The sequence below is a fragment of the Strix aluco genome, chromosome 11 (genome assembly GCF_031877795.1).
Source record: "Strix aluco isolate bStrAlu1 chromosome 11, bStrAlu1.hap1, whole genome shotgun sequence".
Classification (NCBI taxonomy): domain Eukaryota; kingdom Metazoa; phylum Chordata; class Aves; order Strigiformes; family Strigidae; genus Strix; species Strix aluco.
In genome coordinates this window covers 6,026,412-6,043,007 of record NC_133941.1, presented here as the reverse complement: position 1 = coordinate 6,043,007, position 16,596 = coordinate 6,026,412, and the positions used below count along the sequence as shown (strand labels likewise).

At 44.7% G+C, this 16,596-nt stretch overlaps 1 protein-coding gene across 1 annotated transcript; it reads left to right on the top strand.

The window, feature by feature from the left end:
* Window positions 1–8,951: 8,951 nt before the first annotated feature.
* Window positions 8,952–15,462, top strand: PSMD6 (proteasome 26S subunit, non-ATPase 6). The gene is made up of 8 exons (XM_074835942.1): window positions 8,952–9,186; window positions 9,854–10,059; window positions 10,607–10,752; window positions 11,835–12,054; window positions 12,163–12,271; window positions 13,451–13,619; window positions 14,936–15,013; window positions 15,157–15,462. Exons 1-8 carry the CDS (start codon window positions 9,042–9,044, stop codon window positions 15,251–15,253), a joined length of 1,170 nt encoding a protein of 389 aa, XP_074692043.1. The 5' UTR covers window positions 8,952–9,041; the 3' UTR covers window positions 15,254–15,462.
* The last annotated feature ends 1,134 nt before the right edge of the window (window positions 15,463–16,596 follow it).

The following is a 16,596-nucleotide window of genomic DNA, read 5'->3' as shown; positions in this document are numbered from 1 at the left end:
GGGTTTATGTGAGTTGTGGGGGGATTTTAGAAGCTGGTCATATCCACACCATGTAAAATATAACTATCAGAAACTCAAACTACACCCCAAAAGGAGGCAACAGCAGGAGAACCATCTCATTTACCAGAGGAGGTGATTGCTACCACCAAGCATAAGGAATAGGGAAAAAAGAAAGGTCCAGAGAGCAAGAGATGAGGAGCAGAAAGTCAGGGGGGAGGTGAAAGGAAAATGGAAATAGAGAGAAAAATAACCCTACCTAAAAGGCAATTCTAATCAGCTACAAAAGGGAAGTTAATGCAGCCCCAGTTACAGAGCAGTGTGCCATGGAGACGGGTGGATAACTGCCATGGCAGCAAAGGCTGGATGCTGCAGCCAGCAGGGCTTTACAGGGCACTAACCAGGTATTTATGAAATACCATTGAGGCACTGGTTTCTTTACTTCTGAGCAGTTACAACATAGAAAGACACCAAAAGGAACCAATTACACAGGTTTTTTTACTCAATAATGTCAAATCACAGCTGAAGAAGATTAAATATGCAACTGAAAGTTACCTACATTGCTGTAATACCACTAATAACACTAGCATTTATAGAGGGCTAAATCACGCTTTCCTTGCTTAAGGCCCTTCTCGCTGACCTTTGAAGGTTTGATCTCGAGACATGATGTAAATCATCTGGAGAGTTTTCTTCACCTCTGCTGGATAAAGGATATTCCTGTTCTGGGAAAGCAGGGTTAGTCTTCCAAATAAAAGAAAGAAAGATACTGGAGGTAATTAGGCATCTGAGTTCGCCACTTCCCAGAGTCACTCAGATACCTCTGTACAATGGCAAAGCAGTTTGCATCAGCCAAGGAGCACCCTCCAGCACTGCACACAGAGGTGGACTCTCAGTTCCAGATGGTTTGAATTTTCTGCACACTTATTAAAACCGACATAAAACCCCCTAAAGTAATAATCCAGCTATTTTCACCCAAGTTTCTCAGGCTAGCGACTTGCTCATTAGTAAAAGCGCAGCACTTTGGGGGATCGGTGCCGGGACAGTACAGCACAGCACTGTGAGTGTGTACCCTCAAATCCCACTCGCTCTGGGACTCAAAGTACACTCAGGAAAAGGAAACAAGAGCACCTTCTTCAGTTAAATTGATGTTCAAGTCAATGGGCATTTGGTAGCTGCTCTCCAGGTACACCACAGTCTGCAGCAATGGCCAGACCTAAATTCTGGTAAGTTTTAGAGAAGTACCTTGTCCTGTGAACTTAGCAGGACATTCACACTGCGTCCACTCCACCTCCGTATTTATTTTAAAAGACAGCACGATATTAAATCATTGCACTGGTGTTTGCATCAAACACCGCTTCCCTTGATTAATAAATGTGTGCCTGGTTTGCTACCAGATCTCAATAGAAGTTATACAACACTTTCTCAATAGAAGTTATACAACACTTCTCAGCCAAGCGCTTTTCTTTGCATGATGTGAAAACGACTTGTCATTATAAAGAGTGAAAAAGAAAAAAAAATAAACGAGGCTGTGTGTTTGAAAAGAAGCTGTGGAAAATACATCAATATTTGTAATTACAGCAGCAGCTGCTGCTCTGAGAGCAGTCAAGGATGAAGGCTGCTTTCTCACAGATCCCATACCCCTTCTCCCCACTTCCCCCCCATCCCCACCATGGTGATACTCCCAGCTCCTCCTTCCTACATGCCTCACACCTATATATTTCCCATTCCTCCATGTACTCTGCAATGGCCACACAGCAGTCTTTGTTGGCCACCTTCCCTAAACACCAGGTAAGCAAAAGGTATTATTAGCCCGGGGCACTGAGATACAGGTGCTGCAGGGCAGGATGGTGTGGGTTAGCCAGAATGGCTGATCCTTTCTGGATCTGCCCTACCTGATCTGCATGTAACTTCAAGGAATTGGACATTACTGAGAGCTCATGACATCTACCAAATTTGGTTCAAGTTGACCAAGGGGTTCAAATGCATTAAAGCACAGAAACACACACTGATGGGCAGAGGGTATAATCGCATGAGACTATTGTCTTAGAAAAAGAGGCTTAAAAAAATCATCAAAGGATGAAAGTCACTAAGGCACCACAGGGAAGGCTGACAAGGCTGAGCTAAGGAGGACGAAAATGGAGTAACTCCCCAGAGGACTGAAAGATTCAAAAATCCTTGCTCTCCATTTCAAATTACCTCAGTAAACTGATAACTATCACATCAACTGGCCAACAACCTGAGGATTTAAATAAGCTTTTTGCTACCGGCCGATGAATTCCAAACAGATGGTTTATTTAAAGATCACTTTATTTGTACTATAATCAATATCCAGATTACAGCAGGGCTGTTGCAAGGAAAAAGATATAATTGTAGACATGTAAAAACCCTCCAGTTTGGACAGAGACTGGGCAAGAGTAATCAGCACTTCTTAAAGTCTTAGAAATGCAGTGAAAGAGCTGAAGCATATGTAATTACCAGTGAGAGGCATTGTAGCAAAGGAGATAAAGTTAATTATACAGTACAGGAGCATTTTCAGTTGATGTGGTAGTAATCATAGTCAACACACAAGTGCCCAACAGAAGGAACTGAATACAATAAAACCAATCATGTGGTAAAAGTATACAGCACAAATTACCTAAAAAACAAAGGCAGATGCAGACACACAGCTGGAGCTGACAAATCTTAATAAAGATTTGTGAATTTCTACATGCAATAGGATACCTTAAAAAGCAGTAGACCTTACCTTGTGGATGGTACCCCCCAAAAACTGTCACATCAGTCTGGAGGAGGTATCAATATTTGTGCTCCATGTGGGGAAGCAAGGGTCAGATCCAGCACCAGTCTGTGACAATATTCACACCGTTTCTCATAGGAAACACCGGTTATGGCCTAGTTGCTGTTGCTGTGTATGAAACAAATACACCAGCAGGTTGGAGTGCCAAATTCCTGAAAGTAAATTTGTACTATAAGAAAAGATGCAGTAAATAGACCTCATTTTGAAATTCAGCTTTACAGGCTACCATTTCATATACGCCATTCAACGTCTGCATCCACCAGTCTGCATTAAAAACAGGCAGGCTGGAATACAGGACCTAAAATAAAAGGTTCAAGTATAAATCATTTGTGTGTGTGTATATTTACGCATGTCCACAAACGTCATTTCGGTGTCTCTTGGTTTCATGAAGGAACAGACACGACGCAGGATTTCGCTTTCCCGTGCCAGCAGCACTCCCTTCCACTCATTACAGCCATTTCACCCAGGAGCTGCCTCTTCACGTATGTTTTTGTGGCACCGCATACAGTGGGTTCTCACCTGTTCAAAAAGCTTTCCCCCTGAGATTTCCTGAAGCAGTAGCATTAAATAAATCCAGCCTTAGGCAGCAGCGTGCCATCACCCTCCCCTGCACCCAGGGCTGCCTCAGGTACAGGGTGAAGGACGAGGCTCCCCCGCTGTCCCATCCCTACCTGCCAGTTTGATTTCTCATGGCCCTTAGACACTAATAGCTTTTCAGGTCTCTAATTAATGATGCAGTTTCACCTTATCTTACCAGGGTAATAAATTCCCTCTAACATGGCTGTTTGTTGGAATACCCCAATTAACAGACTTTAATGCTGTAAAAGACTTAATTTGGGGACTATGTGAAATGTTGTCCTTCAAAACATCCTGATGCGCTAGTGGGGAAGGATTTACTCATTTGAAAATACGCAGATAAATAAATAAAAGACACTAATTGCTGTGAAACAGATACCTGGCGGATCAGATGCAATTAGCAATATGGAGAGGGTGACAAAATGACATCAGGGAGTTAAAGAGATGCAGAAATCCCACTCCAATGGCATTTTCTAACTGTCCTTACACTTGTCCCAGGGCTTGTCTAATGTCAGCTGGCCAGCAGAGCTGTGCTGGCAGAGGGCTTGACCCTGTGTCTTTCACTCCTTGCTGATCCAGACTGTAATTTCTGAGAGCCAGACTTCCAGAGACAAGAGCCGTATCTATGCCAACAATAATTACTTATGAAAACAGGTAACTTCCAGGAGCTTATTTGGAAGAAATCAATGCCTAACACCTGTAGGTTTATATAGTGCAGCTGTGAGTATTGCTGTCAACGCTTCCACTACAGGAGGATGCAGAATGAAGCCGAACATGACTCAAGTGCCATCTTTTCCAAAGTTAAGTTCAAACAGCCCTGCAAATGAAACAAACACATTGGCCTTGAAGATGTCTGAGGATCACAGCAAGGTACGAAAGCGTAATTGGTATTACTGAGGTGAGCCTGCAGCTCGTGGTGTGATGGCTGTGCACAAAGAGCTCTTCGTTAAAGCACAGACATGACAACCAGCTCCCGGGACCCTTCACGCCTTCCGTGCTGGGAAAGCAAAGCCATTCAGCAGCACTTAGCTCTAACCCGGGGCCCTGTCGCAGATCCTGATCTGCTGGCAGAGGATGCTCACAGTGCCGGGGTGGTCCCTGTCTCTGAAGCCCAGCAGAGCCAGGTAGTGCCACAGGAGCTCCTTGGAGAGGAAAGCAGAGCACTTCTGTGACCTTCTGCTGGCAAGCAGCCCCTGAGGTGATGTAAGCTCTTCCTTTTGCAGGCCAGGAGAGAGGAGTCCCCACACCTGGCGTGGCTGGACGAGCAGAGGGAACGGTGACAGCCAGGATCCCTGGCTCCATCCATGGCACTTGTCAGCAAAACGTTCGGATTCTGACACTGCTGTAACGGGTGGCTCCCTTCAAGCAGCAAGTCAGCATCTGGCCGGGCACTGGGGTCTGGAGACCAGTCGGTGGCTGGGGAGGGGGACACGGCAGGTTTCGGGTGGTCTGTCCCAGCTATGCCCCTGCAGAAGGGAGGTGGTCCCCAAAGCTTTCGGTTAGCATTTAGCGATAGCGGGGCTTCAGTTTGCACACTGGGGGCAAAAAAAAATGCCCAGCAAACCAAACCCCCAGAAGATAGAGAGGCGGCGCAGTTATTGCTCTGAAACACTGTCACCTTGTGGCAGCTCAGCCGCAGTCGGACATGCTGCAGCCCGTGTGCCCGGCTGGACATCAGGGTGGCCTGGGCAAAGGGCTGGCGAGGACACAACCAGGAGCAACCCCACACAGGGGCACGGAAAGCCACCTTGCTCTGGGTAGCGTTTAGTAACAGCTATTACTAGGGAAGGAGGAGATCTGGAAACCTGCATTTGCACTTCCAGCTCTGTCTTGTGGCCTCCCACAGCTGCGAAAATGGTAATGGGGAAGGTGACATTACTTGGGGTGCCCATGATCACCTGTGACTGTCTGGGGTACTGACCATGCACGATGTGTCCACCCAGGAACTGCAAGGAGCAACCAAACCTCTCCACGTGTGTGAGCATTGCTGGAGGGAATGTGAGGTCTGCACCAGCCCTCTGCCGCAGGGAGGAAAAGTCAAGTGCCTGCTCCTCTTAGACACCAGAGAGCTACAATACCCCTTGATTTAACGAACGGATGGCAGACCTCTGCTCCCCATGGGAGGAGCACAGCCATCAGCTGCACGACAGGCAGCACTGGCCAGTTGACAGCAAATACCACTATATTTTGTTATTTTTAAGCTTGACCACATAGCTAAAGGGGCTGACAAACCTGTCCTCCTCCAAAACCACCATCAGGCACAGGAGACCTCCTTGGATGCCCTGAATGCCACCAGACCCACTCCTGGGGTTGGTGTGAGCTGGAAGGCGGACAGGATTTGTGGGTGCAGAGCCATAGGGAGGTGCTGAAGAGCTCCTGTCAGCTGCAAAAGGGGCTGTCTCCTACTTTCAGCTGGAGATAACCGATAATAACCACGGTGTATTATGCCATTTAGCCAACCTGCAGCATATCCACGCTCTCACTCTTCAAGCAAGAGCATCATCAGAGTTACTAGAAGTCACCACAGGGTTCCTCACAGCCCTGCCACATCTTGCAGAGAAGGAAAGAATAATTTGAGGCCCATTTTGGAAAGAAAAAAAAAAAAAGTATTTATTCATTTGGATCCTTTTGAATGCTGTAAGACCACGTGAGAATTACAGTCACCACAAGGCCTTATTTCTTCATATAAATATTTGAGATATAAATACTCTCTCTGAATTTCCTTTCATGTTTAGAAGTGAACGTCACGTGCATGTAGCTGGCTCCCTTGCTCCCAGTTATTGCTTAAATATACGTAAATACGAAAATGTGGGCAAATATTTACTGACAATAAATGCTGGGGGGGTTTAATTAACTAGTGTTTCATATGGTTATAAAACAAAACACAACATTTTAGGAATAACTAAACCCAGGAAAATTAAAACTCGGCTCCCCTACTCTTCTCACACCTAGCAACTTATTTTGAGGCCAATTAAAAAGTGGCAAATCCAGAAATGGGAGAATGAAAAACTTCTTCTCCCACAGCACATAATGAAACTGTGGCTTTTACTGCCACAATGAAGTGTAGATGCCAAAAATGCAGTGACGTTGACAGGGCGTGAATATTTCTACGGACAGTAAGAATGGCCGGAGCTATAATAGTTACGAATGACGTGAATTTTGGAAGAGAGGCAGACCTCCAGCTGTGGTTGCAAACCAATCTTTATTAAGGATTAGGAAAAGAGCTAAGGTGACAGCCAGGTTATCTGCTTACAAGAGAGCTGCACATACTTTCCACCTTCCACCCAGCGCTGGAGAGACTGGCTGCAATAACTGGACATTGGAGCCGATTCAATTTTTTTTCTTCTTCAATTTTTGTGAGCTAATCCCTGCTCGGCTGCTCACATGAGTAACACTCACCCATGTGTGCAGTGCCTGAGTGTATGAAACATCAGCCTTACTTAGCAGAAAAAAAACAACCATCCTTTTCTTCCTAAACAAGGCTAAGAATAAACAGCATACCGCAGCTCTGGAGCACACTGCCCAAGAAATAGAGCTGGGGACAAGATTCAAAAGAAAAATATGCAAGAGGCCTAAAAGTGTCTGTCATAAAAAAAACCTAATTAATAGGTCTCTGAGCAAATTGTAAAGGCCAACAGGCAAACAACACTGCTGCAAAAGATCTACGTGCAGTACTCTGCAAAGCATCAAAGCAACTCCTTACTGTGCAATCAATACAAAAGTGATTGCAACTCAAAAAAAGACAAAAAAAAAAAGACTACTCCTAAAGAAACAAAGGAGCTGCCCAACTGAAAACACAGCCTTATTTCATTCCAAAACAATAGAGCTACAAGCCAATTACTTAAATGAAAGAAAAAAATCAGAATCAACGTAACAAATACTAGCACTATGAAAAATGCACCAGACAACAGTTCTTTCCAACAAACTTCTAAATAATATATAATAAACAAAATGCCCTTTGCAGGAGCCAAGCACCCCGTGCCTGTCCCACTGCCTGGCTCAGGCATCCCCCCTCATCCAGCACTGCCCAGGCAGGGGCACAAGCCGACAGCCAGCGCTGCAATGACGACTGGCCATGCTTCGCTCCGAAAGCACCAACTGCGGCTTTATCTTCTTACAGGTGACAAATAGAAAGATGAAAAAGAAAACAAGGGCTGATACTCAGTGTCTTATAGCAGACCACCAAGACTTAATTCAAGATTTAAAGCCCTAGACTGCATCAAATATCTATTTCAATTTTCTCATGAAGCGTCTTCAAATTTGAAGAGAAGGGGAAATAAGTTAATCTGTTAATGCACACACTCCTATTATAATACCTTTATTGCAATGATTCCCGCTTGCTGCAGACCAAACGTTTCTGGGCTGGATGTTCCCCACCCCTGCTTTAAGCCTTCGCAGACCCCCTGTGATGACATCGCGGCCCCCCAGGGGTCTGCCGACCACAGGTTGAGAACCACTGGCTTACAGGATAAAAAAGGGCTTTGACTTGGGGTCACACGCAGGGCTGAACCTTAACACACACGAAACGCAACTCCACACACTGAAATTCACGAAGACACGCACGGTGCTGCGCCCATATGCCCCATCTATAAAATTTGGCAGAGTCAATGTGCAGGCAGCCCCCGGCGGGCAGGGGGAGCGGGGCAGGACCAAAGCTGATGGCGTGGGGTGACACACGGGGAGCACCCGACCCTGCTGCCCCCACCCACCCATCTTGGCTCACCATCACCAAGGGAGAGGGCACTTGCCAGGAACGTGCTCCAGCCGCTGGTACTGGCAGCGTGTGTTGCATGAGGTCAGAAAAGACAAATCCAAAGGTGTTTAATAAAGAGATGGAGAAATGTTGAGAAAAACTAGATGGAAAGTACGTGGGAATGTGGGCCAGAAGTCAGGAGTGATACTACCTCTGGGCCCAATATGGATGAGATATAACCAAAACACAGGTTTTTAAAGCCGTTTTGATTTGCCCTCTGCTTTTCCGAGCCACAGGGATGCTTTCGGGCAACATATTCCAGCTTTTTGCTGCAACTGCGAAGGCTACAAATCCTTTTCTTTTTTTTCACAGCAAAAGCCGAGATCCCTTTTAAGCATCTCTCCCTACCTCATATTCAAAGCATCAAACGTCCGAAAAATCATTCTAAAAAGCCGAGCAAAACACACCGCGGCGGAGGGTCAACCGCGCTGTGCATGTGCACCCCCTATAGCCCGCGCGTGCACGGCCCCTACGCTATAACATGCCCTGTGCACAGGCGGCCCCGAGAGCCTGCACAGCTCTTACACCCCCCCTACAGACAGCGCGTTTGCAGCCCCCATAGCCCGGGCACGCCCAGCCCCTATAGCTCGCCCTGCGCGCCCGCAGCCCCTATACCCGCGCCTGCTCAGCCCCTATAGCGCGCGCAGTCCCCGCAGCCTCCCCAGCGCGGTCCCGCCCGGCCCCTATAGCGCGGCTGCGGCTCCCCCACAGCCTGCGCGCGCACCCCCAGAGCCGGCCCCGCGCATGCGCACATCACGGCGCGCCCCCAGCCCCGCGGAGCCCTCCGGGCCGGCAGGGGGCGCCGCCAGGCGGAAGCTCGCCCGCCGTTTCCGCCCGTCGCGGCTGAGTCACTGGGCCGCGCCGCCGCCTGCCCGCCGCCGCCCGGAGCGGAGCTGCCCCGTCCCGTCCCGTCCCGTCGCCATGCCGCTGGAGAACCTGGAGGAGGAGGGGCTGCCCAAGAACCCCGACCTGCGCATCGCCCAGCTCCGCTTCCTCCTCAGCCTCCGGCCCCGCGCGCCCGACCCCGCCGCGCGCGACGAGCTGATGGCGGCCGTGCGGCTCCACAGTGAGTGCGGCCTGGTGCGGGGCGGGGGGCGGCTCTGGCCGGCTGTGGGGTGCAGGGAGGATCTCCCTCCCTCCGTGGAGGTGGGGCGGCTCTGTCTGTCGGTCTGTCTGTCCGGAGGCATGCGAGTGCAGCGGGGAGCCGGTCTGACTGTCGGTTCATTTATCCCCGGGACGGTCGGGGGGGGGTATGTGAGGGGGTGGGGGTGTGTGTTTTGACACGTTTCCCGGCTGCAGGGCATGAGAAATGTTGAGAGCATTGTAAAGGCCAGGCCGAGAGCAATGGGGAAAGGGGAAGGGGGGTTTGGACATACCAGGGTGTTGCCTTGTCCCCAGCTGTGTCCACTGTTAGTGTCGTGTTGGTGTTTTAAAAGGCATGGGCGTTGAGCACGGGGATTCACTCTGCTCAGAGTCGGATAAACAGTAAGGAAAGTGCAAAGGGAGAAGTGTAAGGAGAGCAGTGACAGAAAAGAGTCAGCAAAATGAAGCGTGACAGGCAAGGCCTATTGAAACACTGGCTCGAGCACATCTGGATTTAATCGGTACCTGACTGTGGAAATGACACGGCAGGCATTGACAAGCTGTCTTCAGTTTTTCGAAGTTTTTCTTTCGAAACACACACACACTTGTTGCAGCAATTCCCGGCAGCAGCCTTCCTGCTTTTCTTTCAGATATGGCCCCGTATTATGAAGCACTCTGCAAGTCTCTGGAATGGCAGATAGACACAGATCTGTTGAACAAAATGAAGAAGGCTAATGAGGAAGAATTGAAGCGTCTTGACAACGAATTAGAAGATGCAGAAAAGATCTTGGGGGAGAGCGAAATCCGAGATGCAATGATGGCCAAAGCTGAGTACCTGTGCAGGATTGGGGACAAGGTTGGTTCGTGGTAGAGGCTTTATGGACTCGTATTAAAATCACTGCATTGTAATCCTTTTAGCTAGGCAGGTTCCAGTGAGCGCTGGGTGACTTACAGTGTGTTTTCTCAATGGCACAACTCAGACCTGGATGGGAAATAGGGGAGGGTGTTACTGAAATTTAAATCACCTAGAAAAAAAAAAAACAAGTAGCCCTTGAAAGAAAACATTTTTTTTCTTGAAAAGGGAAAAAGTTATTTTCCGTTTGCAGATGTTATTTTTCACTTTTGTTGTGTCTAGACTTTTCAAAGCTATTTACATAGTGCTACTTAATTTCAAGTTACAGAGCAGATTTTCATAGTTCTTAGATTTAAGAGATCTGTGAGGATCAGCTCTTTTAACTTGATTTAAACTTTGATTCTTTAAGATATTCAGAATGCATGATGTTAAATTTTGGTGGGAACTTAACAAGTCACAACTATCAGTGGAAGAGAACGTGTGTACTTACATTTTGTAAATATTATAGGTGCTTTTAACATTCTTACTGTAGAAAATACTGTCTTGTTAGGAGGGAGCTCTGACTGCATTCCGCAAGACTTATGACAAAACTGTGGCACTGGGACATCGTCTAGACATCGTGTTCTATCTCCTAAGGATTGGCTTGTTTTATATGGATAACGACCTCATCACACGGAACATTGAAAAGGCAAAAAGGTACTGCTTGGGTTGTTTGAGTGCACTGAAGCACTTCTGAGATAAACTGTACAAACTAAATAGAAGATAAATACCTTGCTGTCAAGAAATGACTAAGACTGGTTGTGAGACAGAATCACAGTGATGGGTGGGTGTTAGCTTGTACTAGAGATCTTCCTCTTCCTGGATTTTTTTGAGGGGGAAGAAAGGTTAATATTTTGTGTCAGCTGTTTTCTAGCAGCTGACTTAATTTTAATTTGTAGCCCGTCCCACTCTCACATTCCTGTTCTGTCGCTGTTAGAAGACAAATAACTTTGGGTGTGACTAGATTGTACTATAAAGCGCAGTGTGGGATTGTCAGCTGAATCCAGCTGCTGCTGCGGCCACCCAGCTGGCTCTGTGAAGCACCAGCTTTTCCTCTAGAAGTGAGAGCCCCATGTCAGCACGGTGTGCTTTGGTGCAGCTCTCCTTCCCTCATTGCCATGGCTAGCTTCAGTGGCTCTGTGCTCCCAACATTTTGAACTTCAGTGGTTGCTGTAGCAAGCTGCAGTTCCCAGTCTCAGCCATGAGACACCAAGGCAGAGGGGGTCTTCCCAGTTATCATGTTCCTTGAGCAATGATTTTTTTTGTGTTGCTTTCTCAGCAGATTTTGTCTCAACCTGTGCTTCTGCTTATGGCCACATCAATTTTGTGTTAATACGATTCTTGAAAATTGGCAACTTGTGATTTTTTTCTAGGCTGCTAGTTGGATAGCTTTGATTTTAGCAGCATACACTCTGAAAATATATTGCTGCAGCTGAGGTTGACAGTACTATTTATCTGCACGTCTCAAGAGACTGTTGTCACAACTTCAGAGGCTATAAACTTTTCCTTTCAGTTGGAACTTGCACTGTGCAAAGGCGTCTGACCTCTCATGTCCCAAGGAAGCCACTTTCCTACCCCTGACAGGTGTACAAAGCTTGGACTCTTTCAACAAGCTGTAACATAAAACAAGTTAATCTTTCTCGAATCACATGGCATCAGTTTTACTGGTCCTGTTTTGTATAACTTACTACATAATACATTTACATAAGTAAATATTTCTTTTTTTTTCCTATTTTAAGTCTAATAGAAGAGGGAGGAGACTGGGACAGGAGAAATCGTCTCAAAGTGTACCAGGGCCTTTACTGCGTAGCTATTCGAGATTTCAAACAAGCAGCGGAGCTCTTCCTTGATACAGTTTCAACGTTTACATCCTATGAACTTATGGATTACAAAACATTTGTAACGTACACTGTCTATGTCAGCATGATTGCGTTAGACAGGCCCGACCTCAGGGAAAAGGTAAGGAAAGCAGATGGAAACACTGTTTCAAACAGACACGGCCTTTCTTTAACCTGTTTTTCTCCAGGCTGAAAGGGATGGTATTTAAACACATTTGTTTGGTTTCAGGTTATTAAAGGAGCAGAGATTCTGGAAGTGTTACACAGTTTGCCAGCTGTACGACAGTATCTCTTTTCTCTTTATGAATGCCGTTATGCAGCCTTTTTCCAGTCATTAGGTAAGGCCAAGTTTTGTCCTGCAACACTATTTCAGGTGCTTCAGTTACTTGTTTCAAATCACCCACAACTTTTGTGGAGTAGCTACAGTCTAGAACTAGAGCTACTTTATGCCCCCCTCCAAAAAAAAATTGAGGTATATATTTTTTTTAAACGGTGATCTACAATTTGCTGCTGTTTGTTTGAAAAATCAGGCAAACCAACCAACCTTTGCATACAGTGAACTTTTTGAAAGGTCCCATCTGATAGGGTGGAAAAGCGTTTTGAAGATAGCTGTAGAACACCATCTTACCTGAAGAGCCAGGTCATATGGGAAAGCTTTGAAAGGTTTTATCTTTGAAAGAAGTTATAGGACTTGTAGTCTAAAGGCCTTGAAATCTCAGCCTGTAAAAGAAATTACGTGGAAAGTTTTCTTTGGTACCACTGGCCTTCTGCTCTGGTTTCAAAAGGGTGACGCTGAAGAAAAGTTTTTCAGAAAACTCTCATTCTTGCCAGGTCTCAGACTGCTTGTTTTCCTTCTGTGAGCTTTAGAATACAAGAAATTAAGATATTTAGAAAAAGCAAAAAAGAACCCTTCATTTTGTGGAAGACTAGGCCTGATGAGATTAAGAGCTAAAGGCAATATTTTTCCATTGCTGGCCTTATCACTAGCTGAGAACTAAAATTGTCAGGAGAAGAAGTCACTTCAGTGCCTGGAAATCCTTGTAACTATCTCAAGATTAACTTTCTGGTACTAGCTCTTATTTCCTTATGCAGCTTTGGGCAACTTCAAGTAGTTCCCTGCCAAGTGCTGCATGTTTCCCAGGGCCCCACTGCTCCGTGTGACGGCCGATCCCGGCGCTGGCCGGCAGCAAGGTGGTGCCCCTGCAGCAGAGGGGAGGCTGCTCACACCCTCGAGAAGGACTCTGTGCTGACAAACAGGGTCTCGTTAGCTTTGCCACAATATTGTTGGCATGTTGTTACTGCTTCTGGTTCTAGAACTGATATAGATTATACGAACTTGCTTCTCTATAGCGTACAACACCTTTCATATCCTGAAGTGTGCAAGAATACAACATAGTTACGTTCACACTGATTACTTACTAGCTGGTGTTACGTGTTTTGTTTACATAACTGATATTTTACATTACTGGGAGATTACTGACTCGGTTTTTTTGTTTGTTTGTTTTTTTCCTTTTCAGCTATTGTAGAACAAGAGATGAAAAAAGATTGGCTGTTTGCACCTCACTATCGATACTACGTACGGGAAATGAGAATTCATGCATATAGCCAGCTCCTAGAGTCTTACCGGTCACTGACATTAGGATACATGGCAGAAGCATTTGGAGTCAGTGTAGAATTCATAGATCAGTAAGTTATTTGGCTTTTTAAGTTCATAAAGATCTCACTTTACACCTTTTAATTATTTATAATGATGTCATTATGAACAAAAATATTTGTTCTACTTTGATTCTAAACGTGCCAAGTTATGTTTCTGTGCATGAGTTTGGCTAAATTTAAGTGAACTTAATGTCTCAGTAAAGAGTTTGAATCCAATCTCTCATTACAACTTTTCCAGTATTTCTTTCACTCTAAATCCCATATGAGAAACGTCTTTTATTAATAATTTTGTTCTTTATACTGCTATATCTATATTGACCTCCATGCACTAGGAAACTTAAGATTTTAGAGGATGGCTTAGTTCACAACTACGTGAAAACTTAACTGTTACAACTGCAGGAATCCTCACATTTAACATACCCTACAAGTCTCCTTAGGTAGTTTTGCTTGCTTTCTGCTCTGTGGACAGGATCTGCTGGTTTTCACTTAAATCAAACCTACCCTGCAGTCTCAATTTGCCTTTCTTTTCCATTATAAAACCCAACAGAGTTAGATCATGATGAGAACTAACATGAAGTGAGAAATTGCATTTATGTACATGAAACACTTTGTTTCAAATGCCTTCACAAGAGTCATTCTGCTTTCACAGAGAAGTTTCAGATTTTTTAACATAGAAAAATGTTTCAGAAATATGAATACTGCTTGAAATATTCAGAAATTAAGTAATAGGTGTTTCAAGAGAAACCAAATAACATTCAACTCAAAGGTAAACGTTTTGCAGTCATACTAGTTCTTATGCTTCCCAGTAATTTATTACTAGTTGTAACTTGACTTCCTGTTGATCGCAGGAATATTTTCTTCTACCATCAGTAGTGTGGTGTAGACCACCAGCTGATTAAGCAAAATACTAATAAAAAACCAGCATATTTAGAGCTACTAGAGAGTAGGGAACTATTAAGAGACTTTTCTAATGAATTGACTGACCTGAAGATACTTGCCTCAGGATAAATTCCAAATAGGCACGTGACATGACTGCTGCCTTTGAATTTGAAGAGTAATTGATACTAAGCTAAGTGATAAATTTCACTAACTCGGGAATAACACTTTGGTCTGAGAAGAAAGTACCAAGACATTTTGTATTCAGCTCTCTAGAATGATCATTCTTGTGTGTAATGGCCAAGCTTTAATAAGATGAGGATGCATAAGATATTTTGTGAAAATATATAGGCTGTTGCTTCAGAAACAGCGTGGTGACACTGTTGTTTTGTAACAGCAGTTTTGGTGCTGCTAGGTCTACAAGTCCTTGGTGAACGGTTTAACCAACTTTTTTTTTTTCCTTCACTTAGGGAGCTTTCAAGATTTATTGCAGCTGGGCGATTACACTGCAAAATAGACAAAGTAAATGAAATTGTAGAAACTAACAGGTATGCTATCAATTCCTAGAAATTGTTTTTGACAGCTCAGTTGAATTCTATACATTTTGATGACACTTACTACAGAAAAGTAAGTGGCTTGGTGTAAAACATTCTCACTTCTAAACTTTTTTTTTTCCCCCCACAATTCCTAGGCCTGATAGCAAGAATTGGCAGTACCAAGAAACCATCAAGAAAGGAGATTTGCTGCTAAACAGAGTTCAGAAACTTTCCAGAGTAATTAATATGTAATTTTTTTAATGCAAGGAAATTCAAAATTTAGATGTTAAAAGCATTTTGGAAGTAACCTATAAATATATTGTATAACTTGGTATACTGTAGGTAAAAAAAATACTAGCAAGAGGGATAGTGTTTTTACTTGCCACTTCATTATGTAAACAATGTTCTGTTTTGGTGTACGGATCCCAGTTCATTTATTAAATGTATGATACAGTTGGTGATCTCTTGTAACGTACTTTATTCCTTTACTTGACTGTGTATACAGCGTTCAATATTTAATAGCAAAGCAGCGTCAAGGTCTGCGAACAGCGAGAACTAATGGTAATCTGTGCTTGCTTTAAGACTTCTGTATTTGAATCAAAGGTGAAAAGAATCAGTTGCATAATAGTTAAAAGTAGCCAAAAATTTTAGTGGAGATTGTGCACTGTCTAGACAGGAGGAGCTCTTGTTCGGAGAGCATTACAGCTTAAGGGAGAAGGAATAAGGATGAAAATGACTGTGGTGAAGCGATGATATAACCACGAAAACTGTAAGAACTATAACGTTGGGAACATCCTTAACTGAAGTAGCCTATCCCTTAAAATGCCATTTTTGCTAGCTGTTGAAAAGAAAGTCAGCACAGTAGCAAAGCATTACATGTGTAATCACTTCCTCTGTTAGAGTGCAGATGTCAGAATGATGGTAGGAACAGTGGAAGATACTATTGCAGTTTGACAGAACGGATCAAATACTGTAGGGGGTTACGATTTCTTTCTTCACAGCTGCTGAGGAATAAACGTTTCAAGCAGGCTGCTGCCATGCTGATGACACATGGTTTCTGGCCCTAGCAGAGCTACGGCAGCAGCTGTTTGCTGGCTTGGCTCAGCTTGAGGTTTCTTTTTTCCTCCCAGAGAAAGTCTGTGACTTAGTTCTGTTAGCTGTTTGATCCCACTGCACTTAGCAACAGAATCCATTTACTGTCTGTGTTCATTTATACTCGAAGTAACACCAGCAGGTAGATAGACCCAGAGGATGAGCCTGGCCTTTGGAGGCCACTGTGCAGCAACTTAGGCCAGCGTGGGGTTCCACATGCCCACTCCTCGTACTGGCAGGATCACGGAGGATCCCCTGTCTTTGAATCACTGCCACCTGCCTGAGGTTAAACTCCTCAGCCACAGTGTTGAGGGTCTGTTAATATTCTCTGTTGAACTGTTCTGAAACCCAGAATACGACCTAATTATTTTTAGTTTTCTTTTGCTACTTACTAGAAGCTGTTTTGATTTTTGCTTGGTTTGTTGGGTTTTTTTCCCCCAAGACATAGCTACTTAGCTAGAGTTTGAAGATTCAGATTTCAGACACTACTGATTAGAAGAAAA

Excerpts from the sequence above, each read along its gene's own strand:
- PSMD6 (XM_074835942.1), top strand. The coding sequence starts at position 9,042 with ATGCCGCTGGAGAACCTGGAGGAGGAGGGGCTGCCCAAGAACCCCGAC. Across the intron at positions 10,060-10,606 it reads TGTGCAGGATTGGGGACAAG|GAGGGAGCTCTGACTGCATT; the intron begins GTTGGTTCGTGG and ends CTGTCTTGTTAG. Across the intron at positions 13,620-14,935 it reads AGTGTAGAATTCATAGATCA|GGAGCTTTCAAGATTTATTG; the intron begins GTAAGTTATTTG and ends TCCTTCACTTAG.